Source organism: Dasypus novemcinctus, chromosome 12 (assembly GCF_030445035.2).
Source record: "Dasypus novemcinctus isolate mDasNov1 chromosome 12, mDasNov1.1.hap2, whole genome shotgun sequence".
In the NCBI taxonomy this organism is placed as follows: domain Eukaryota; kingdom Metazoa; phylum Chordata; class Mammalia; order Cingulata; family Dasypodidae; genus Dasypus; species Dasypus novemcinctus.
In genome coordinates, this window is record NC_080684.1 from 46,875,211 (window position 1) to 46,899,858 (window position 24,648).

At 37.6% G+C, this 24,648-nt stretch overlaps 1 protein-coding gene across 2 annotated transcripts in view; it reads left to right on the top strand.

Moving 5' to 3' along the window:
• Nucleotides 1-24,648, top strand: part of MSRB3 (methionine sulfoxide reductase B3) — a 221,833-nt gene that overhangs the window by 49,009 nt on the left and 148,176 nt on the right. For both annotated transcript variants that reach the window (XM_004449537.4, XM_004449541.5), the window contains exons 3-4: nucleotides 6,151-6,259; nucleotides 7,856-7,933. In XM_004449537.4, coding sequence (XP_004449594.3) covers nucleotides 6,151-6,259; nucleotides 7,856-7,933 — 187 coding nt within the window. The remainder of the gene's footprint in view (nucleotides 1-6,150; nucleotides 6,260-7,855; nucleotides 7,934-24,648) is intronic.

Consider the following 24,648-nt stretch of genomic DNA (forward strand, 5'->3'; position numbering starts at 1 on the left):
GAGCCTAAATTTTAAAAAATTAAGAATGTTTTAAAAAATGAAAACTAAGCCAAGGTATTAATTTTACAGTTATGGATATTCTCTGCCATTGTCCGTAAATTACTCTGAAGAGGTAGGGTTATTGAAGTGTTTCAAAAGGGTAAAAGCATTGTTTGGTCAAAGGATTTTGTGTTTAGGCTCATCCAAAATTCATCACTAAAAACATCTTTTGAATATCTTATACCTGGCTTCATGTAGGAATCTACAGTCTGGAACGGATGACATTAAGTAGACAAAGCAAATTACCAGAGCCTGCATTCTGATTGTATGTTCAAAGTTCAGCCAAACAGTTATTCTCCAAGAACTGTTTTGAGTATGGCACTTGACTGGAAGGATATTCACTAAGATTTCTTTTGGAAGTGAAAAAAAAGATAGTGTCTATGTCTATATTAAGATAGGTAGTTGTAAATTTCCTGTTTAAAAGCATATTCCTTGCAATGTTTAAATTGTTACTCATCTAGTCTATTACTTTCCAGGTTTAGCACTTCCATTGCAATTATCTGTCCCTGCCTCTACCACTAGATAAACCAGTAGTCTGTGAGCTTCTTAATGTATTCAGCTGTTACATTGGATATTTCCTTTCTATGTTCTGAAAGCTCTTCTTCTAGATAACAGCCTGCCAACTTCCTTGCCTCCTTTAGGGCTTTGCTTCAGTGTTAACTCAGTGAAGTCTATCTTGAATAATATTTAACACTCACTCCAGTCCCTTTTGTCCTGCTCCACTTTTCCTTTTCTTCTTCCTGTATACTTATTATTACCTTCTGAGAGGCTGTATAATTTGCCTATTTATTTCCATTGTATTTTGTCTGTCTTCTCCCTTTGCTACATGGGAACTCCATGAGGGCAGGGGTTTTTTCACTGGTATATCGTAAGTACCTAGAATAATGCCAGCATATAGTAGGTGCCCAATACATAATTCTTGAATGAAGGAATATATTTTACTTAGCATAATGCCTGGCGCTCTGTAACCACTCAACATTTTTGATGACTTAAATAAGCAATAGGAGAAAATGTTGCCAGTGGTCCTCAAATAAGTCCTGCAGTCCTGGGGTTGCGAAAACCAGAGGACTGAAGCAAAAGTGTCCTGACATAGTAGATTATATGAGAATCTCATGAGTATTTTTCCTATATATGTCTACTTAGAAAATTTTAAAAATGGATATGCTTCCATAAGATGGAGTTTTTCTTACCCCTGCACATTGCTTTTTTTTCTTAAAAACTTTAGTTTACAGGAATGCCAAAAACAAACATACAAACAAAACCATAAATAAAAACAATAAAAGCAAAACAACTCTCCCAAAACAACAAAACAATGGTTTATCATATATATTTTACACTCTATCTTAAGTATAGACTAAATTTTGCTTTTATAAATGCTTGCTTATTTAGACATCCCTAATGCTACTATGCCTGGAAGAAACATTTTGTTCAGTTTTCTAATAACCAAATAAAAATCAAAATGTATTGTGAAAATTATAGTATATCATCTTTAAATATAGCAGCAAGATATTTTGATGTGAATTTTACTGTTTAACCAGTAAACTTGAAATAAACCCAGATAGTCTTACTATCCTTTATTCATTATTTATCTTGGGAAATATTAGTTTTATTTTTTCTGATCCTAGAACCAAAATTAAAGTTATGAGATCTTTGTTTTATTTTGATTTTTATACCAAAATATAAGATTTATGACTTAAAAGTACTCTAAGATTTAGGTGAAAGATCTGATTTACTTCTTAACAGGAAGTTTAAAAGCCTTTCAACATTTTATAGACTTGGTGAGCATCCTCTTTGAACCTTGTCACTGACCCTGTTTTGATGGAATGAATACATGGAAAATAGGCATTGGCTGATAGACAAATGAACCTGCTTTCCTGGATGTGCTCTGGTGATTATTAATTTCCCCCTTATTATCTTAAGTTGTTAGTGGTAGTTTTTAAATTGAAATTTATAGCATAATTTAAGAAGAAAAAGAGTTTGTAGTGTAAATTTTCCTCACAGAGAATATAATTTCATGGCCTTTGCAGCCAAAGAGCCTTGGATTTATAAATCAGTATTTCTATTTGTTACTTGTCCTTAGGTAATTTATGTTGTAAACTCTCTTACCTTCAGTTTCTGCATCTGTAAAATGGGTGTAATATCTACCTCCTAGAATTATTAGTATGATTAAACAAGATTATGAGAAAGTACATAATAGAAGACACCCAAATTTTAAGTTTTCTTTAATTCCTATTTAAATCATTTTAAAGGATTAATTGTGAGAAAAATACTCTTCTAAAGGAGTTGTTATAGAAAATAATCACCAATAAAATATTATGGCACATCTGACCTGACTACCTTTTAAATACAATTTTAACTTCAGAACTCACTGTCATCAGGATGACAGTGTGTTATTGCATTTATTCAAACAGTATTGATAAACGGTAACTGTTGTAGAATCCTTACAACAGACCTGTGAGTGTGGCATCCCAAACACAGAGCTTGACTTGCCTAAAGTAACATGGCTGGGAAGCAGACAGAGCCAGAAAGTGAACTTTTGCTATAAGTCTATTTCTTTTTTCACATTGGAGCTTCAAAACAACATGGGTTTTAAGGCAACAAGATGGAACAAGCCTGGATACAAAAAGGACTTTGAGCATATTTAAGTAAGTAAATATTCTTATATTAGGTTCAAGGTGTATCTGATGTATACCAAAGTTATTCTGTTAGGAATGGTGTCATGACTAGATAGCAAAGTGGCAATATTATCCCCTTAAATATGCTCTTTGTTGTGTGTGTAAACATATACACATGTGCCTTCAAAATACACTATTAAACATTTAAATAATGGAAAAAATCTTTCCCTATTATACTCTAAGCCAATTTAGAGGTCATTGAACAGATGTTATATAATGCTAATGTGAAATTACCTTGTATAATAAGAAAATTACCTAAGTGAAGATAGTAAGGGGAAAACATCCAATGAATTACTCTAGAATTTCAAAACAAAATGATTTCTTCAAAATTAATGGTGGCACCATATGACTTTAGAAAAGTTAGTGTAATAGGAAGAAGGGAATCAGACAAAATTGAAGCTTTTCTATGTTTTTATATGCCAATTTTTTTGTTATGATGCTAGAAAAGCTAAGGTAATAGTATAGCTTTTAATTATACAGGAAATAAATTATTATTAAACCATGTGGCAATAAATGTATTAAAATTTAACTTCTCTTTCAGCTGTTTAATATAAAATCACAATAGTTGTTTCTAGTCTACATACAGTTCGTTTTGCTAATAGGTACACTTTAAAGGCCTTATTATTCTGAGAATATAGTATGACCAAAGAATAAAAATGTACAGAGTTTGACAACTTTAAATAAGCACTAAAATTTCTTAAAGAAAAACCTCACTTACAGTTAGGAAACAATATTTATATTTAAGGTTGAAAAGCCAGGATGTAGGGAAATTTTGCTAATTTGGAAGGTGACCTTTAAGTGCACCAAAACCAAATAATTTGTAGGCTATGACATAGGGCACATTCCTACAAAATTTGTGTAAATACTGCTTTAGTGGTGCTTGAAAGACAAACAAAGAAAGCTGGAATGAAATCTTTATCCCCCTCCCAAAAAGACTGAGACTAACAAAGGAGTACAGCAGCATGCTTTCAAAGGTTGCCATTAGAACGAGGTCTCTGTAGCACAGTTAATGAGATGGTTCATAGTGGAAAACAATCTGTTTTTAAGAATGTTTAGATCAAAAGTAATTTCTAATCTATGAAATAAAGTCTTTTCAATACCCTGTATTCACCAGCAAAGCTTTTATGTTTGTATTATTTACTTCAATCAGATGTTTTCAATTTTACCTTTTTTCCTTATACAAATACTTGACATGGTTCGTCAATACTGACCAACAGTTTTATTCTTCATATTCAAAAAGGAGAGATTATGAGAGAAAGAGAATGGAAAAGAGAGAAACATTTTTGCCTGAACGATTTGCAAGCATCTGTGCTTTAAGCTACTTTTTATGAACACTCCTTAGTAAATGACTCAAGGTAAAAAAGCAGAAAAGCATCCAATGTTAGGAAATTGCAATCCAATACCATGTAATTTAAACCTGCAGTTGCTTCTCTTGTACTAAATGACATACAGATGGGTAGCTTAGTTCTCGCAACGCTGGGAACACAATTGGTCTTTTTGTATGAATGAACATATATTAACAAAAATATTTTGGACAATATTGTTTAATTCTAAGTGTACAGATTTTAATTACCTATGCCATTGGAAAGAACAGTTTTAACCAAGATATTTTGTCATGTTATATTTGCAAATAATGAATTTCTTTGACAGAATTCACAAAGATAAGAAAGCCTTCTAACAGATAAATAAAAACAAAAAGATAACTTAAAAAGCCTGTAGTGCATTGAGCAAAAACTCACCTCTTACAGGCAACTGATTTTTTAAGAAACAGCATGCAAACAGTTGAGTGGCTTGTTCTGACAGGACAAATATTTCTCAGGGCAACATTTCCATCTACCCCATGACAATATTAAAGTTATAGGTCAAGTAGATACTTGGATTCAGACTAGTGTAATATTGGATCGTGTGAGATGAGAGCAACATGTTAGGAGTGATGTGCTTGCTGTTCTAATGGATATTTCCAGGCCAGAGCAGGGTCGAGGTGCTTTGTGGAAGGTCAGCAGAGGCGCTGTTTCACTACTAGCAGGCCTGCTCCAAAGGTGTGTGTATATGTTTGGCTCTGGTTTGCTCTTTTCCTGCCTCCATATTTTCCCTTTAGAGAATCAGCCATTCTATCTTGGTGGCCTGATTCTGGAAGCTGATACCCTACTTCAGTCTCACAATCAGAATAACTGTAACTGGTTAGTTAATTTTTTCCTAGTTTAATTTCAGTGATCCCACATGCTATGTAGAAAGCATTTACACTCCTAAATCATAGTTATATATGATTTATGTATTTTTAAATATTTATATTTCAAAAGAAGTTGAATTTAATATTCAGGAAACTAAGCAAGCTTTCTTTTAGTAACTTCAAACATGGTAAGAAATCTTTACATTTAGGACCTTCTGCAAGCCTGTTTCCCACTGTGATGGATGGCAAAGAAAAGCAATTTCACTGCAGTGAGTAATGGTTGTGCTGTCCTGGAGTTATATTTCTTTTCAATCATTTGTGCAGGTAAAATAAAATACTGTATATATGCAGGTGTTGTCTGAACATTTTACTGCAGTCTGTATAGGTTGAAATAAAAGCTGCCATTGTTATTAGAATTACATTAAAATTATTTCACCATTCAAATGCACCTAATCACTGAAGTCTTCCAAGGTATACTTTGCAAAAAGAAAATGTAGGTCTCTAAATAAAATCACATCCACATTTCCTCTTCTCTTTGTCTCCCCCCTCCTTATTTTTCTCACCTTGTCTTTGAAACTTCTTGAATCAACATTATTGTAAATGCCATCTCATATAGCATATTGAAAGCTTTTTTTTTCTGCCTGATTAACACAGTAAGATATAGTCTTAAAAGAGACCTTTGTTTTTAAGGATTCTTTATAACTTAGTGAAGTGTCTAACAGAATCATAGAGAACAGCAGTTCCTATTAATTGAAAAATGGATCTTTATGGTGTAAAGAAAAAGAAATAGGATGGTAGTTAAGTCACCCAGAATGGATGACTTAACTAGGTTTCAAGCTATTCTACTAAATTGCAAAATTTTGAATGTAGAGTTATCATTTAACATCATATGCCCATCATCTTGTATGTACAGTGTAAATGCTTGTAAATAGAGTTTCATTCATTTGAAAAAATTTCAGGGTGTTGGGACACATAAATGATACACTACCATTTTGTGACTGTTAAGTGAATTTTTAGTATTACATGCTAGCAGCTTTGGCTATAGTACATTGTCACTGCTCATTGAAATCACCTTGATCTTAAGAAGTGTTCCTTTTAAACTTAGAAAAATAATCAGCTGCAGTTCAGGTAAGCTTTTCTAGTGCATTAGGACTGGTCTGGTCACTGACAAGTGAATGCAGAAGCTGCGCTGTGGCGGTCAGCCAAAGCAATTATTCAAGATTCAAGCTAAAAAGTCTCCTTCTCCCATATCCTCTCTCTTTCCAGGGTCATGTAGGGATAAAAAGAACTGTAAGGTGGTCTTTTCCCAGCAGGAACTGAGGAAGCGGCTAACACCCCTGCAGTACCGTGTCACTCAGGAGAAAGGGACCGAAAGGTAAGGTGATCTGTACAGAAAAAGTCATTAAGCAAAAACTAGTAGTCTTCATCATCCACTCTGTCTTTGAATCCCCTTCCTTGACAATTAGTTTAAAGAATTGTACATTTCTCTGCTAAAGTCTACAAATTAACGTCCATGAAAAGTCTGCAAATGGCATTGTTTAGGTCAAGGCTACTTTTATTTATTCTTTCCCCCAGTTAATGAACCCTCCGTCTTATGCAAAGTCACAGGACTTTTGTTAAGGGCCTGTTTTTGGTTTACTACAAAATGTGTGGAAGTAATAGCGATTTAGGTACATTTTTTGGGAAGACATCACAGTAAGCAAAAACCATGAGGGACATGGCACTGTGCCAGGATGCTGAAATTTTGAAGGTGGCCATTGTGTATATAGACATTTTGGCTGCAAAAAGAAGGTAGCATAATTTAGTTCCTTTCTGCCCCACTCCAATTTCTTTTTGAAGCACATGTGGAGAAAGTATTTATTGGCTCATTTGTGGTTGGAATGTCAAAAATTTTCAATAACTGCCCTCACATGGCTTTAGTCCTTGGAAGTTCGCCCTAAGTCCTGAAAAAAGAGTTTGTTCACTTCCAAGACTGTTTTTAGTGAATAAAGTCTCTCTCAGCTGATTCCAGCTCAAAGAGAACTTGCCAAGGTCCAACTATTTTGTTGTCTAATTTATACCGTGGAGCTTGGCACAGGCTGTAACTTACCTCTGATCCAAACTTATTAATGATGTAACTTCTTGTTTTCATTCATGAATTAAAAGAGCTCTTTACTACACATGGGGTCCTTGTTAATGGGCAACACTCTCTTCCTGTCACAGTATATAGTGTTTACTGAATTTACCAAACGTTGAGCCTCAGCACCCTCAGCACACAATGAGCCAGCAGTGGACTTGTCTTTCAGCTCAGGAGGACTTCTACCCGTCCTGTTGTGTACATGACTAGCAAAATGATTTAATGCACACAAACAACCAGAGATTAGGTCATTCTTAAAAATTCTGTTTATAAAAAAATTGGACCTCATAAAGAGGGTGAAAGGATAATAAAAACAAGCTGCAGAGCACATAGACTTTTTGTTGGGCTAGCACAGCTGATTTGTATTAGCTGAATGACCTCCTAGCCTTTAAGATTGTTAACTTAGAAAAATATTCCCTTAAAGCTGCAATATTCCTTTTCAAACCAAAAAATAAGACTTCTTCCACTTGAAGTCTTGGACCCTTCTGCATTTTCTGGTATACACTCTTGGACGCTGCAGAGTAGCAGAAATATTATGTAATAATGTTCTTTTGGCAAATCTAAACTAGAGGCGTTTTTAAAATAGGAAAATTTTTTTTCCCTAAGCATTACATAACTAGATGGCTTGATTTTTTATTTAACCTGCACTAGTTTGGAGTAGTTATATGCACATTTTATTATATAGATTAGAAATACATTAGTAATGTTCAGATTTCCATATGTTTGGTCTGTTCCCATTTACGACAAAAAGCACTTGAAAGATTTATTGAAGAAATATATTTTGTCAGTGCTTTCTATAAGAAATAATGCTAACTTTGTTTACTTTTTTAATGCTTTATATTTATTGTTTATCAGTGCCTTTGAAGGAGAATATACACATCACAAAGATCCTGGAATATATAAATGTGTTGTTTGTGGAACACCATTGTTCAAGTAAGTGTGTTAAAATCTAATGGGTATGGACAGATCATAGGATGGCAACAAACTAGTTATGTTGTTATTTCTCTTTTTTCCCCCACAAAACAAAAGTAATTATTGGCTTTCAAGGTGAATTATCAGTTTAATAGACTGGTAGATCTTGTGCTATTTGGATCTCGTAGACCCAACGTTATCTTGTTCCTCTCAGTAACCATGGCACGTAGCAGAGGTATGTAAGAAATTTTGATGAGCTTAGAAATTGATGGCTATATTTATTTGCTTTACTGTCTTCAAGTGATGGCTCTAAATTTATTTGCTGGACCATAATGAAAGTTTGCCATGTATATTCTTCAGTTTGAATAATATCCACCAAACAGATTATTCATACTGCTGCAATGAAGAACAGTATCTGTAATGAACATAACATGGGAATTATAACAGATACTTAGACATATGTAAGCAAATTATGTAATATAAGATTAACAGTTCTTGTATTGATCCAAAATCTTTATTTTAAAAAGCTTACTATAACTTTTCTGCCAAAATATTTAATTCAGTGTATCCTGGAGACTATGGATCTAATTCAAGATGGGAAAACTTTATCAAAATGTTACTAATTTAGGTGGAGAAAAATCTTAAGAGCCCTAAACTTCCCATGAAAATGTTGATTTGGGGGAATAAAAAGACAGAAACCTTAATTGAGAGTAAATGCCGTTTATTTAAAACAGGATTAGACAGTTTCTTAGAGGAAATGAATATACAAGAATCTGATACTTATAGCATAAAACACATTTACTATCTCTCCATAAATGTTTCCCTTTTAAAACACTAGCATCTACAGATTTTCCAGGAATAACAGGAAATAGTAGTTCCCTTGAAAATAATTTTTTAAAGTTTAAAAACCTTTCTTGAATTGCATAAGCCTTATTGCATATTAGTGTTGGTTGAGAATCTGTTCTGAATTCTTATGTATTTATTCTTCATGTTAAAAAAACGACCCTTCAAATTGTCACCCATTTCTTCTCAGAAAACACACGTCCTTATATTTCAACACCTTTAGCTTGTGTCATAGTAGTTGATATAACACTTAAGATAGTTGCTGAGCCATGTTAGACTTGTTAATATCCCAAATGGTAAAAAATGGCCACATTCCCTTTGCTTTTTGTTTAAGATTCTCTGTCCTGTTCCCTGTCATGTGATTCAGTCAAGTAGTGGATCTAAGGAAAACTCACTGTTTTAAATAAGAAACAGAACAATTGTAAATGAAGGATTTACCCCATGTGAGATTTTGAGTTACAAATCCTGAAAGCAAGACCCTTATCCAAACATAGGTAGTGATGGGAGTCAGGTTTCACATTTGATGTGATATTGCCTCAATTTCCTTTAGCTTTCTTGAAAGGAAAACTTATTTTCTGAGTTTTAAGGAATATGATTTAATTTTTCCTTTTCTTTTTTTTTTTTTTTTTTGTAATTGTTTGTTTCTCCTTACTTGGTTTCTTTTCTGCCTTGGGAAACAAATACCTGATCCTTCTTCTTCTTCTTCTTTTTTCTTTTAAAATGGGTATTTATTAGCTTAAAAGCTTACAGTTCTGGGGCTGTGAAAATGTCCAAATCAAGGCATCCTCAGACATGCTGTTTCACCACAGGTTGGCTGCAGACAATCCTGGACTCTTCCACATGACAAGGCACCTGGAGGCATCTGCTTCTCTTCCAGTTCTCATTGCTTCAGTTTCTGGCTGCGCTGTTTGTGGCTTCCTCTATTCCGGGTTCCTCTCTGAGCTCTTGGATTCCTTCTCTCCATCTGTGCGGCTTTTTCTTTGTGTGTCTTTGTTTTCAGTCCTCTGTTCATAAAGGACACCAGCAAGAAGACCAAGACCCACCCTGGGTCATGCTTCACTGAAGTAATCCAATGAAAGACCCTCCCAACTAAATGCAATCCAATCAAAGTGTCCACGGTCACAGGAATGGATTAGCTTCAAGAACATATTTTCTGCGACCCACAAAAAGCTTCAGACTGTCACAGTATCCAGCACAATTTTTTTTCTTTTTTTAAAATAAAAGTATATTTCTAGGAGAGAGAGCAATCACTTATTTCCTTTATAGTAAAACAAAAATCAATGAGTCAATATTTTAATAATACTGACTAAGTTATTTACTATTCAAGAATTTGTTTTTCAAGTTGTGTCTTTAAAGTGTATTCATCCATATATTTAAATTCAATTAAATTTATACATTAAAATTATTTTGCTGAGAATTCTAATCTTAAGTATAAACCATAACTTTTCAAGGCATAGTCCAAACACTATATAATAATGGCTACCATTTAGATTTATATGCTTCATTTGAAAAATTTACCTTACAGAAGTTTTGCCCTGTTTCTTTAGAAAAAATGTCCCTATGTCTAAAACTTTAAATGATAATCAAAAAAGATAGATTCAAATAATTCATGCTATGTATTCTCCTTTGAAAATGGGCTTTGATAAAACAGAGCCCTCTGTTTTGGGAGCACCATCTTCCTTCTCAGTTAAAGTCTGTAGTCCCAGAAGCAGACAAATAACATTGTTTTATTTGTTGAAGTTGTCTTCTCTTTCTCAGTAATAGCTGCACAAACAGCAGTAATCTCATTACTTTCAAAGTATAGTCAGGAATTGACTTTAGTGAGAGATCTTTTACTTCTGCTGATGATTCACTCTTTTTTTTCACTTTTTAAAAAATTGAAGTATATCATTCATACATGAATACACATAAACAATAAGTGTATAGTAAAAATTGTGACTTACAAATAAACATACATAACATCACACAGGGGTCTCATACATCACCCCTCCACCAACTCTTTGCATTGGTGTGAAACATTTGTTAAAAACTATATAAGAGCATCATCAAAATATTTCTACCAACTATAGTCCTTATCTTACATTTGGTGTATTTCCCCCCCAACCCATACTATTTTATTTTTTAATGTATTTTATTACAGATATTGTGAACTTGCAAGACAATCATACAGATGTGTAGATTTCCCATACAACTCCACATCCTGGTGGGACGTTTGTTACAGATTATGAGATAATATCATCAGACTATTAACACCAATCATGTTCCATAGCATACATTTGGCACACTTTTTCCATACACCTCCATTATCAACACAGTATAGCTTGGCATTAATGCAATAATATTATAGTATGCTGTTAATCACAGTCTAAAGGTCACACCAATTGTAGTTTTCCCATGTTTCTCCATATTCCCATCATCCTACAATAGTGATATACATCTGCTCTAGCTCACAGAAGGACTCTTGCATTTGTATCCTTAACCACAATTCTCAACTGCCTCTGGGTTCACTGTGTTATTCAGTCCCTAGATTATTCTTTAGCTTTCTTTCTATTGACATTTACTTCCCCAGACTACCTTTTTCAGTCATGATCCCATTTATAAACCAGTTGTTACTCACTATAATTTGTTACTATCAACTCTATCCATCTCCACACTTTTACAGTCAAGTTAATTAAAACTTCTATATACATTAAGCATCCGTAGTTCTTCTCAACCTTCCTCTTATCTCCTTATAAACTGTACTCTAGGTTCTAATTCCATGTGTTTATTATTTGCATTTAGTTCATATTAACGAGACTATGCAATATTTGTCCTTTTGCGTCTGGCTTACTTTGCTATAATAATGTCTTCAAGACTCATCCATATTATCACATATGTCCCAATTTCTTCTTATTGCCACATAGTGTTCCATCGTATGTATATACCACATTTTGTTTATCCATTCATTGGTGGATGGACACTTGGGTTGTTTCCATCTTTTGGCAATTGTGAACAATGCCACTATGAACATTGATGTGCAGATGTCTGTTCGTGTCATAGTTTTTAGTTCTGGATATATTCCTAGTAGAGGAATTGCTGGATCATATGGCAGTTCTATATTTAGCTTCCTGAGGAACCACCAACTGTTCCTGAGGAACCACCAAATGGTAAAGGAACTGTACCATTTTATATTCCCACCAACAGTGAAGGAGTGTTCCTGTTTCTCCACATCCCCTCCAGCACTTATTGTTGTCTGTTTTTTAAATAATGGTCATTCTATGTGGTGCTAGATGATATTTCATTGTTGTTTTAATTTGCATTTCCTTAATAGCTAGTATTATGGAACATTTTTTCTAGTGCTTTTGGCCATTTGTATTTCCTCTTTGGGGAGAATTGTCTATTTAAATCTTTTGCCCATTTTTTAATTGGATTGCTTGCTCTTTTATTGTTGAGTTGTATGATCTCTTTATATAGAATGGGAATCAAACCCTTATCGGATAAGTGGTTTCCAAATATTTTCTCCCATCGACTGGGCTACCTTTTCACGTTTGTGATGAAGTCCTTTAAACCATAGAAATGTTTAAGTTTGAGGAGGTACCATTTATCCATGTTTTCTTTTGTTGCTCCTGCTTTTGGTATAAGGTTTAAGAATCCACCACCTACCACCAGGTCTTAAAGATGTTTCCTTATGTTTTCTTCTAGGAGCTTTATTGTACTTCCTTTTATATTTAGGTCTTTGATCCATTTTGAGTTAATTTTTGTATAAGGTATGGGCTAGGTGTCTTCTTTCTTTCTTTTGGCTATGGATATCCAGTTCTCCAAACACCGTTTGTTGAATAAACTGTTCTGTCCCAACTGGGAGGGCTTGACAGACTTGTCAAAAATCACTTGACTGTGGATGTGAGGTTCTGTTTCTGAACCATCTGTTTGCTTCCATTGGTCTATATGTTTATCTTTATGCCAGTACCATTCTGTTTTTACCACTGTACCAAGGTAATATGATTTAAAGTCTGGAAGTGAGAGTCCTCCAACTTCACTTTTCCTTTTTAAGATGTTTCTGGCTATTTGGGTCCTCTTACCCTTCCAGATAAATTTGAGAATTGTGTTTTCCATTTGCTTAAAAAATGCTGGTGGAATTTTTATTGGGATTACATCAAATCTGTATATCAATTTCGGTAGAATTGACATCTTAGTGATATTTAGTCTTCCAATCCATGAGCATGGAATGGTTTTCCAATTATTTAGGTCTTTTTTGATTTCTTTTAGCAATGCATTATGATTTTCTGAATACAAGTGCTTTGCATCCTTGGTTAAGTTAATTCCTAAATATTTGATTATTTTAGTTGCTAATGTAAATGAAATTTTTTCCCCTGACTTCCTCCTCAGATTGTGCATTATTAGTGTATAGAAACACCACTGATTTTTGCGTATTAATCTTGTATCCTGACACTCTACTGAAATCACTTATTAGCTCTAACAACTTTGTTGTAGATTTTTTGGGATTTTCTAGATATACAATCATATCATCTGTGAATAGTGAAAGTTTTAATTCTTCCTGTCCAATTTGGATGCCTTTTATTTCTTTTTCTTGCCTGATTGCTCTAGCTAGAACCTCTAGCACTATATTGACCAACAGTGGTGACAGTAGGCATCCTTGTCTTGTCCCTGATCTCAACAGGAAAACTTTCAGTTTTTCACCATTGAGTACAATGTTAGCTGTGGGTTTTTCATATATGGCCTTTATTGTGTTAAGAAAATTTCCTTCAATTCCTATTTTTTTAATAGTATTTTTATCAAGAAAGGATGCTGTATATTGTCAAATGCCTTTTCTGCGTCAATTGATAAGATCATGTGGTTTTTCTTCTTTGATTTATTAATGTGGTTATTATACTGATTGATTTTCTTGTGTTGAACCAGCCTTGTGTGCCTGGTATGAAACCCACTTGATGTGTTCTTGAATTCGATTAGCAAGTATTTTATTGAGGAGTTTTGCATCTGTATTCATTAGAGAAATGGGTCTGTAATTTTCTTTTTTTGTAATATCTTTATCTGGCTTTGGTATTAGGGTGCTTTGCCTTCATAGAATGTGTTTGGTAGCATTCCTTCTTGTTGAATTTTTTGGAAGAGCTTGAGAAAAATTGGTATTAAATCTTTGAATGCTAGGTAGAACTGACCTGTGAAATGGTCTGGTCTTGGGCTTTTCATTTTGGGGAGCTGTTTGATGACTGTTTCAACTTCTTGTGATTGGTGTGTTGAGATCCCCTATTTCTTCCAGTGTCAGTGTAGGTTGTTTGTACATTCCTAGAAATTTTTCCATTTTATCTACATTGTCTAGTTTTTTTAGCATAAAGTTGTTCATAGTATCCTCTTATGATCTCCCTTATTTCTGTGGGGTCAGTAGTAAGGTTCCTTTTTTCACTTTTTATTTAATTTATTTGCATGTACTCTGTTTTTTTCTTAGTCTAGCTAATTTTGTCAATTTTGTCAATCTTCTTGAAGAACCAACTTTTGGTTTTATTAAATTTCTCTATTGTTTTTTTGTTCTCAATGTCATTTATTTCTGCTCTGATCTTTGTTCTTTCATTCCTTCTCCTTGCTTTAGGGTTAGCTTGCTGTTCTTTTTCTAGTTCCTCCAGCTGTGTAGTTAGTTCATTGATTTTAGCTCTTTCTTCTTTTTTAATGTAAGCATTGAGGGCTATAAATTTTCCTCTCAACACTGCCTTCACAGCACCCCATGGTTCTGATATGTTGCATTCTCATTGTCATTCATCTCAAGATATTGACGGATTTCTCTTGAAATTTCTTCTTTGACCCACTCAGTATTTAAGAATGTGTTGTTTAATCTCCATATATATGTGAATTTTCCTTTTATTTGCTGCTTGTTGATTTCCAGCTTTACTCCATTATGATCAGGGAAAGTGCTTTGTATAATTTCAATTTTGTTGAACTTATTGAGATCTGCTTTGTGTCCAAACATATGGTCTGTCCTGGAGAAAGATCCATGAGCACTTGAAAAGAATGTGTATCCTGTTGTTTTGGGGTGCAATGTTCTGTATATGTCTATTAGGTTTAGTCCATTTTTCATATTATTCAAGCTCTCTGTTTCTTTATTGATCTTCTGCCCAGATGGACTATTCAGTTCTGAGAGTGGTGTATTGAAGTCTCTAACTATTATTGTAGAGATGTCTATTTTTCCCTTCAGTTTTGCCAGTATTTGCCGCATGTATCTTGGGGCATCCTGGTTAGGTGCATATATATTTATGATTGTTATTTCTTCCTGGTGAATCATCCCTTTTATTAATATGTAATGTCCTTCCTTGTCTCTAATAACAGTTCTGCTTTTAAGGTCTGTATCATCTGATATAATTATAGCTACCACAGCTTTTTTTTTGGTTACTGCATTCATGGAATATCTTTTTCCAACCTTTCACTTTCAATTTATTGGTGTCCTTGGGTCTAAGGTGACTCTCTTGCAAACAACATGTAGATGGCTTATATTTTCTTTTTTTTTTTTTTAAAGATTTATTTATTTATTTAATTTCCCTCCCCTCCCCTGGTTGTCTGTTCTTGGTGTCTATTTGCTGCGTCTTGTTTCTTTGTCCGCTTCTGTTGTCGTCAGCAGTTTCTTATCCATTCTGCCAGTCTGTGTCTTTTGATTGGGGAGTTTAATCCATTAACATTCAATGTTATTACTGTAAAGGCAGTTCTTATTTCATCCATTTTGATCTTTGCTTTTTGTCTGTCATTTTATATTTGACACTTTTAGTTACTGTTACTGATACAGTTGTTTCTAGACTCTCTTCCAGGCCTCTCTCTCTTGTCTTTTCAGGTTGTAACACTCCCTTTAGTATTTCTTGCAAAGCTGGTCTTTTTGTTATAAACTCTCTCAATTTCTGTTTATCTGTAAATATTCTAATCTCACCCTCATTTTTAAAAGATAATTTTGCTGGGTATAAAATTCTTGGCTGGTAGTTTTTCCTCTGCAGTGTCTTAAATATATCATACCACTGCCTTCTTGCCTCCATGGTTTCTGATGAGAAATAGGCACTTAATCTTATTGGGTATCCCTTATATGTTATGTGTTGCTTTTCTCTTGCTGCTCTCAGAATTCTCTCTTTGTCTCTGACATTTTGACATTCTGATTAGTATGTGTCTCGGAGTTGGTCTGTTTGGATTTATTCAGATGGGAGTACTTTGTGCTTCTTGGACATGGATATATGTCCTTCACTAGGGTTGGGAAATTTTCCACCATTATTTCTTCAGATATTCTTTCTGCCCCTTTTCCCTTCTCTTCTCCTTCTGGGACACCCATGACATGTATGTTTGCATGTCTTTTGCTGTCATTTAGTTCCCTGAGACCCTGTTCAATTTTTCCATTCTTTTCTTCATCTGTTCTTTTGTATGTTCACTTTCAGAGGCCATGTCTTCGAGCTCGCCGATCCTTTCTTCTGCTTTCTCAAATTTGCTGTTATATGCCTCCAGTGTATTTTAATTTCATGTATTGCACCTTTCATTCCCATAAGATCTGCTGTTTTTCTATGTATGCTGTCAAATTCTTCTCTGTACTCATCCAATGTCTTCGTAATATCCTTAATCTCTTTAGCTATCTCCTTGAATTTATTAGGGAGATTTTTTTTAACATCTAAGATTACTTGTCTTAACTCCTTTATGTCATCTGCAGGCTTATCTTTCATTTCATTGGGCCATCTCTTCCTGTTTCTTGATATGGATTGTAATTTTTTGTTGGTATTTCCACATCTGGCTTGCTAGATGTATTTATTCTGGGTGCAGTTTCTCCCTTTAGTTTAGGGATTTCTTATCTTTTCTCCCTTGCTGGTTGTGTAGTAGGAGCCAAGGATGTAGTTGGTGCTGTAAGCTATGGAGGCTTAAGCTGCCCATGTTGCCCAGGAATTGATGAAGTTTCTCCCACTTTTCTCCTCTGTCAGGGGTAGGGACAGAGCTGCAGCCGTGTATAATAATCCCAGTTGGGCACAAGACTGTCTGAGGTCACCTGGATACACTGATGAAACTTCATACCCCTTTCTTCCCTACCTTAGGCAGGGATGGAGCTATAGTTTTGGTCAGCAATCTATGTCACGTGGGTCCAAAATGACCACAGTTGCTCAGGTAAACTGATATATCACCAGACCGTCTCCCTACTGGGAGTGGGAAGGACCCTCTGGAGTGCCCAGAAGTCTAATCTCTGTGGGCCAGATATGCCTGCAGGTGTGATGAGAGGCTAGGGAGTACTGTCCCTTCTACCCTTTAAGGGGTGGGAACAGAACCACAAATGCTCAATAGTTCAGTCCTGTAGACTGAAAGTACCCACTGTTGCCCGGAGAGCCTGAGGAAGCACCAGCTCCCTCCTATCCTATTGGGGGTAAGGGTGCTTCTATGGGTGCTCAACAATTCAGTCCCTTTAGGCTAAGAATACCTGCCGTTGCCTGGAGAGGTTGATGAAACACCAGCCCCCTTTTATCCTCTTAAGGCATGGGGTTGGATCTGCAGGCACCCGACAGTTCAGTCTCTGTTGGCTGAAAGTACCCACCATTGTCCAGAGAGGCTGTGGAGACACCAAAACACTCCTACCCTATTGGGGTGGGGGTGGATTCATAGGCATCCAGTAGTCCAGTCCATGCAGACTGAAGGTCTGCTGTTGCCCAAAAAGGCTGTGGAAAGATGAGCCCCCTTCTTTCCTATTGGGGGCTGAGGGTGCATCCACAAGTACCCACCAGACCATGCTGTGTGGACCTGCAGTTACCTGAAGAGGCTGGGCAAACACAGTCCATCTCTTGTCCTATGGGGAATGGAGATGGAGCCACAGGTGCCCAACAGTCAGACTTGTGCAGCCCAAAACTGTTGCCCTGAAAGGCTGAGGCAACACCAGCCCCCTCCTACCCTGCGGGGGGACAGAGATGGAGATGGACTCAAAGGCACTCAACAAATGTGTGTGGGCTGAAAAGTCCTGCCATTGCCTGGAGAGGCTGAGGATACCCAGCGCCTCTCCTATTCTCTTGGGGTGTAGGGAAGCAGCCCCAGGTGTCTAACTATTCAGCCTCTGCCAGCAGAGAGCACGTGCAGTTGCCTGGAGAGCCTGGTGCAGGTCCCACCAGCTACCACTCTGCTACAGGTGGGGCTGGAGCCTCAGCTAGGGCTGCATTCTGATCTTGGTGGAAAGAAGCCCATCCCTAACTTCACTGGATTTCAGTCAGCCAGGCTCCCCCTCATGCCAGGGGGTGGGGTCAAAATGGCAGCTACCAGACTCTTTCCCACTTGGGCAGGCTGAAACTCTAGCTGGCTCTAGGATTATACTTTAGCCAGCCGAGTCCACTAATCAGTAGCTGAGGTCAGTGGACATTTGTCTCTTACTCCACCATTTATTGGAAATGGAGCTGCCAGCTCCAGCCACAGAATAGCTCCTGAGGTGGCTTGCGCCCCTAGAGTAGGATGGGTACCAGCCTCTGAAGTGTGGCTTGCAGCCTCCCAGAGAGGTGGTGCAGGTCCCCCAGCTTCCTCCCTGCCAGAGGTGGGACTGGGGTTTAGGCTAGACCTGCAATCCAGCCTGGGTGGAAAGAAGCTGGTCCTTACAAGTACTATGATTTTCAGTCAGTGCTGCTTCCCCTCGTGCCCGGGGTGGAGTCAGAATGGCGGCCACTGGCTTCCCTCTGACCTGGACAGACTCAAAGTTTAGTTGTTCCTAGGATTCTACTTCAGCCTGCCGAATCCACTAATCAGTACCTGAAGTCAGTGCCACACCATGTTTTCCTCCCGTTTTTATTGGGGGGATGGAACTTCAACTCCAACCATGGAATAGCTCCCGAGGCGGCTTGTATACCATGGGCACCGACCTCTGCAGCATGGAGGGCTCTACTCACGATTCCTGTGTGCAGATGGGTCATCTCCTCCTTCCACACTGTCAGGGATGTTGCAGGATAGTCCTCTGGTCTCCTGGATCCTCCAAAAGGTGCTTTAAGCAGCTCTGGGTGACCACCAACTCTCCTGTTTCAGAAACCAACTCCAGGAGCTCCTTACTCTGATGCTATCTTGGCTCCATCAATGATTCACTCTTTTTAATCCACTGTGCCACTTTCTGCTGCTTCTGGAGTGTTCTTGCCCAATAAAGGTCGTCTTTCCATATTTCAAGGTTCATTGGATAGGTGTGAAGGATTACTTGAAAACTGTGAATTGCTTCATCCATTTTATCCTTCAGCTCTCTGTTGTCATATTGTTCTATTGTCTGTCTTCTTATTCTTTTAATTTACCCTTTCTAATAATCTTCATTTCTAAACTCTTCTCCAAATCTCTTGCCCTTGTTTTATCTTTTCTGGCTGCAGCACTCTCTTCAGTATATCTTGCATATCTGGTCTTTTGGTAACATGTTCTGTGAAGACTTTGTTACAAAGTCTGTGAAGATTTTGAACTCACCCTCATTTTTGAAGGACAGCTTTGCCAGACACAGAATTCTTGACTGGCAGTTTTTGTCTTTCAGTATCTTAAATACATCATACCACTTTCTTCTTTCCTACATGGTTTCTGATGAGAGACTGGCACTTCATCTTAATCGAGTTTCACTTGTAGGCGCTGCTTTGCTTTTCTCTTGCTGCTTTCAGAATCCTCTCTTTATCTCTGATATTTGCCATTCTGCATAGTAGGTGTCTCAAGGTCGGTCTATTTGGATTTATTCTGTTTGGGGTGCATTGTCCTTCGTGGATATTGATATTTAGGTCCTTCATAAGGTTTGGGACGTTTTCAGTCACTATTTCCTCAAATCTTCTTTCTGCCCCTTCTCCATTGTCTTCTCTATCTGGTACACCAAAAATGTGAATGTTAGTGTGTTTCGCATTGTCATTCAATTCCCCGAGACTCTGTTCCATTTTATCCATTCTCCTGTCCTTTCTAGTTCAGATGTTCTGTCTTTGAAATCACTAATTCTGTCTTTAAGTAATTCAAATTTTTCAAATATGCTCGTATGTGCCTTTAATATATTTTTAATCGTGTCCATCATGTCTTTCATTCCCATAAGGTCCGTTACTTTCTTTGCAGGCTTTCAAATTGTTCTTTATGCTCTCTCAGTGTCTTCTTAATATCCTTTATTTCTTTAGTTATATTTTCTTTAAATGCTTTGAAGTGATTTAGGAGAGTTGAGTGATTATCACTGATGAATTATATTAAATCCTGTATCTCTTCAGGATATTTGGCTTGTTCTTTTGGCTGGGCCATCTCTTCCTGTTTCCTGGTATGGTTTTGTAATTTTTTGCTGATGTCTAGGCATCTGAATATGTTGATATATTTACTCTGATGGCTGATTTCTCTCTCTTGCCTATAGTTTTTTTTTTTTCCCCCACAGCTCCTCTTTGATTTTGGTTCAACTTATTCTCAGTCTTTAAAGCTGCCCAGCTTAAGTTTTCAAAATTGGGTCAGGGACTCACTAGTGGGGTGCAGATTTTCTCCCAGGGTTTGGACAGAGAGTGAAGTTTTTGTCCATACAGTTTCCAGACTGGCCAGCAGATGGCACTAGTCAGCATACTGTTCCACAGAAGTGTTTCAGTCTCGGCTTTCTTGTGTTTCTGTGTTGAATCTCCAGATTGGAGATTCAGGCTCTGCTGGCTGAATTCACTGAAGAAAAGCACCCAACCTGCCCTCCCTTTTTCCTTGAAACAACTGACAGGGAGGAAGATGCTTGTTCCCCTCTTAGTCATCTACGGTGAGCCAGGGGTTTTACCCCGGCTTAATATCTTGGAGTGGGGCAGGGGAGTCCTTCCTGGCTGCCATGGGGGCTTGGTAACTCACATTTGTCTTTTCAGCTTTGTCATCTCTCTGTCCCTCATCCCCTGGGAGTTGTGTAGCACTGTTCTGTTCTGCTGACCCCGAAGCAGGTCCCTTAGACAGCTTTTGGCTCTTCTTCCGTTGTTTTTATGACCACATTTAGCTCTACCAGTTAGTTTGTTGCCATCTTCCCACAATCCGATTCTTCGTTTTTGATGCAGTAATTCACTGGTCTCTTCAGACTGTGCGGCGGCTTGCTCGGTCGGTAGAGGTGGGGTCTGGCTGCGGACAAGGGGTCGGTCCAGCTCTGGACGAGGGGTCGGTCCGGCAGCAGACGAGGGATCGGTCTCACAGGGGTTGCGCGGTTCGGCTGACGGGGTCACCCGGCGAAGCCGGCGACGAAGGGGTCGCCTGGAGAAGCCGGCGACGAACTGGGGACAAGGGAGGCCAGGCCCTTGTCGGGGGCTCTCAGGACTGGAGGGCACACGGCAGAAGAACTACCGCGGAGACGAGGTAAACAGGCAGGTCCCTTTATTGAGGGAGAGGCAACAGTTTTATAGGGGCTGGGGAAGGCTGATTGGTCGAAGCCACACCCTGTTCTGATTGGTTGCCGGAGAAAGGTCAGTGGGCAGTACTGGACGGGGGAGGGGCGGTCATTAGGGATTGGCTGTTGCTGTTGCTGGGGGAAGGGGCAGGGTTTAGGGATTGGTGGCTGCTGTTGCTGGGGTGGAGGGCAGACTTGAGTTTCCCGCCCACGCCTGGCTGTTGCTGCTGTGGGGGGGGGGGAAGGGCAGACTGGATTTTTCCGCCTATGCCTGGCTGTTGCTACTGTCGGGGGAGGGGAAAAGGGCAGACTGGAATTTTCCGCCCTGCGTCTGCGCAGGGAGAAAAAAGAAGAAGGGTGCCGCCCCACAGGCATCGTGTGGCGCCATCCGGGAGGAGGGGCGGCCGCAGAACCATGGCTGCCGAGAAGGGGAGACCCGAGGGCACTCTGCGCCCATGCCGAGCTCCCTTCAGGGGTGGGGGTGAGTCCGACCAGCCACCTTATTATGGGGGCAGCGGCTTGGCCTACCGCGGCTGCTCCCCCGCCAGGCCAGCAAACCACACTTCAGCCCGAGGGGTGACCGCAAGACTGGAGAATATGTACTTTGGGAGTCGACAAAGACTTTCCAGGAGCTGAAGGGCATGGACAATTTTGAGAGAATCAATTTTCTGATCCGCACCTTCTATATGTATACTTTATTGAAGTTGATGTGTCTGAGGAAGATTTTGTGAATCACCACTTCTTTCCCATTTCTTCTTTTATAATCTCCCTTTTCCAACTTTACAAAAGATATACCTTTTGCCCTTCATAAATCTTAACTATAATTTATTACTTGGGATAAAACCTTCAGGTTATAAAACAAAATGAAAGTTTGGAAATGCTTTATTCTGAAGGTATTACTATGAAAGCAAGGCAAAAAACATTGATAAAATAATATTGAAATAGTATTTCATCTAAGAAATGCTCCTGGCAAGGCTAAATCAGTCTGTCTGCTTATCTTTCTCTCCATCTGCTGTCTGTCTGTACATTTTCTAAAAACCTTACCTGAGAAGGTTGCCCCAAGAATATGTATTAATGTGTTTATTTGAATTTTAAAAGTGAAAAACAATTTTTTAGCGGAATAAACTGATTAGGTTGATTGATTTGACAATGAGACCAGCTTTGAAAATTATGTTATTAGACAAACTATTCATTAAACTATATAAATATGTAACTTTAAAGTTTCAACAATAATATATTTTAAGCTTTATACTATATACAGAATGCCAGAAAATTAATCTTTTGCAAGTATTTAAGTTTTTGTTAAGAACTTTTAGTTGTTAATTTAAAATACGTGAGGGAGTATGTATCAATACCCAATCAGAAAACACCTTGCAGTAATTTGAACAGAAAAGTTTAATATAAAGAATTATTAACTGTAATGGGCGTTGTGGTGATGAGGGACTAGCTAGAAAGAAGTAAAGAGAGATTCTGAAGAATATAAAATGTCAGATATAAGGAGCAACCGCTACCTCTAGGTTTGAGATAGAGAGCCCAAGAGAAAGCCTCTCACATGCCACTCCTCAAATCTTGACCTGATTGGAGAGGGCATCACTGTTACTCACTAATGACAGACATCAGTGGGGCTCTATCATGGTAGAACTTGCTGGAAATTCAGGCTCTGGAACTCTATGGAAATCTGCCTCTGGGGTGCTGGGGAAAGCTGTTCACAGGGAGGTGTCTCACTGGAGGCATTCCACTGCAGAACCATCAGCAGGGAGTGCTGGGGGAAGTTGCTGGGTGATAGGTGCTGCTGATCCTGTGCACTGCAGGCACCTGGCCCTGGAAAAACCTCCCATGCTACAGGACCCTGGCACTGGAGAAGGTGCTAGAGCTAGGGACTGGAGAAACTACATACACTGAAGTAGCTGGATATTAGAGCAACTATTCACAGTGCAGGAACCTGGTACTGAAGAAGTTGTCCATGCTGTAGGAGGCTGGAACTAGAGAAAGTTCATGAACCTGCAGGAGCCTGTCGAGCAAGCATCCTGGAACCAGGAAGGAAAACTCTTTCCCTCCTGCAGTCTCTCTCCTGCACCTCTCCTGACAAAGCTTAACATCATTCCAGCTGACAAAGAAAAACATATTTAAAGGGCTCAACTTCATTTTAGCAGAGCAGGCAAGGAAAGAGAATTTGGAAGGAGAAGCCACAAATTGATAACTGGCACAGAGTCTATGCACTTTTCGAAATTCTTTTAGAGGATCATAAGCAAAAGTTTGAAAACCCCTCACTAGTCTAATGACTTAATAGCACTACTATCAGGGCCTCTTTTGAGATAGTTGGTTTCATGTTTTGAACACAAAGTATAGGAAATGAGTGTGTGTGAGAGAAAGAGAGAGAGGAGTTTTTGTTTGTTAGAGAGAAATGGAGTAAGGGAAGAAAAATTAGAACAGACTAAATAGAGGAACCCATATGAAAGATAACAGAGGAAGGGAAATAGATAAGAAATGTAAAGAAATAAGAAAAAAAGGGCTGAATTTACAAATGTGTACTTAAAAGCAGTATGAAAAGGTTGTTTTTCTAAATGCCCTTTTTGTTATCTTAGTCACACTTATAAAAGTGTGTGAGTGTGTGCATGTATATAATATCCATTTACTCAACTGACATATATATATAGCATACACTTCCTTACAAAAAAGGCCATTCAATTATTCTCATTTCACTTTCAAACTTTTACTCTACCCTAAATACATTCCCTTTTTAAACAATATGCTGCTTTATTACTGCTTACCAAGTACAAGAACCTCATTCAGAGGCTTCTTATAAACCAAATGTGTAATTTATTTCATGGTTCACATTTTCTTCACATTTACAAATGTTACCAAGCTAGTTTATTTCTAATATAATGCTACTGACTTTTAGTTAGTGAATTAACCTACAGAGGTCAGAGTATTCTCTCCTCTGGTTATTTGAACTACTAAAATTTAATAAAATGAATTTATTGTGCATGAGATAAACCAGAGAAGGCATTGTTAAAATAATTTTTTAGTATTTAAATAATTAAAAAGTAATAATAATTTTATTTATATATTAAAATAAAAATTTTAATAATTAAAATAATTTAAAAGTATTTATACCACTTATATTTTGCTTTTGCCTGACACTTTACCAGGTGTTGTGGAACAAATAAAGTAAATTTATGAAATCCTTTTCCTATGGTACTTACAGCTTAGTTGTAGTGATAAGAAAAACACAATACGCAATTAGAAAACATGGGATAATGTTATTTTATCTGAATGTGCCTGTTTGGAATGCTTTCATATGTAATTGTAGAATTTATGATTGCATCAAAATATGGGGCAAAGTTTCATGGAGGATGAGACCACAGTTTACCAGGCTGAGAAAGGTTCTGTTTTTCCCAAGCAGAGGATGCCTGGTAGAGAATGCCATATGAAAAAAGGAATTAGAGATAAGATCAAAGTAGATTTTTAAAGGAAATAGGTAGGAAACTGGTCCAATAGGAGAAGGGAGGAGGGTTATGTTGGGAGTAATGGGAAATATGGCTGGAGGATCAAATGGGGCCAATTAAGGAAGTCCTTAAATATTAGAGAAAACATTTAAGTT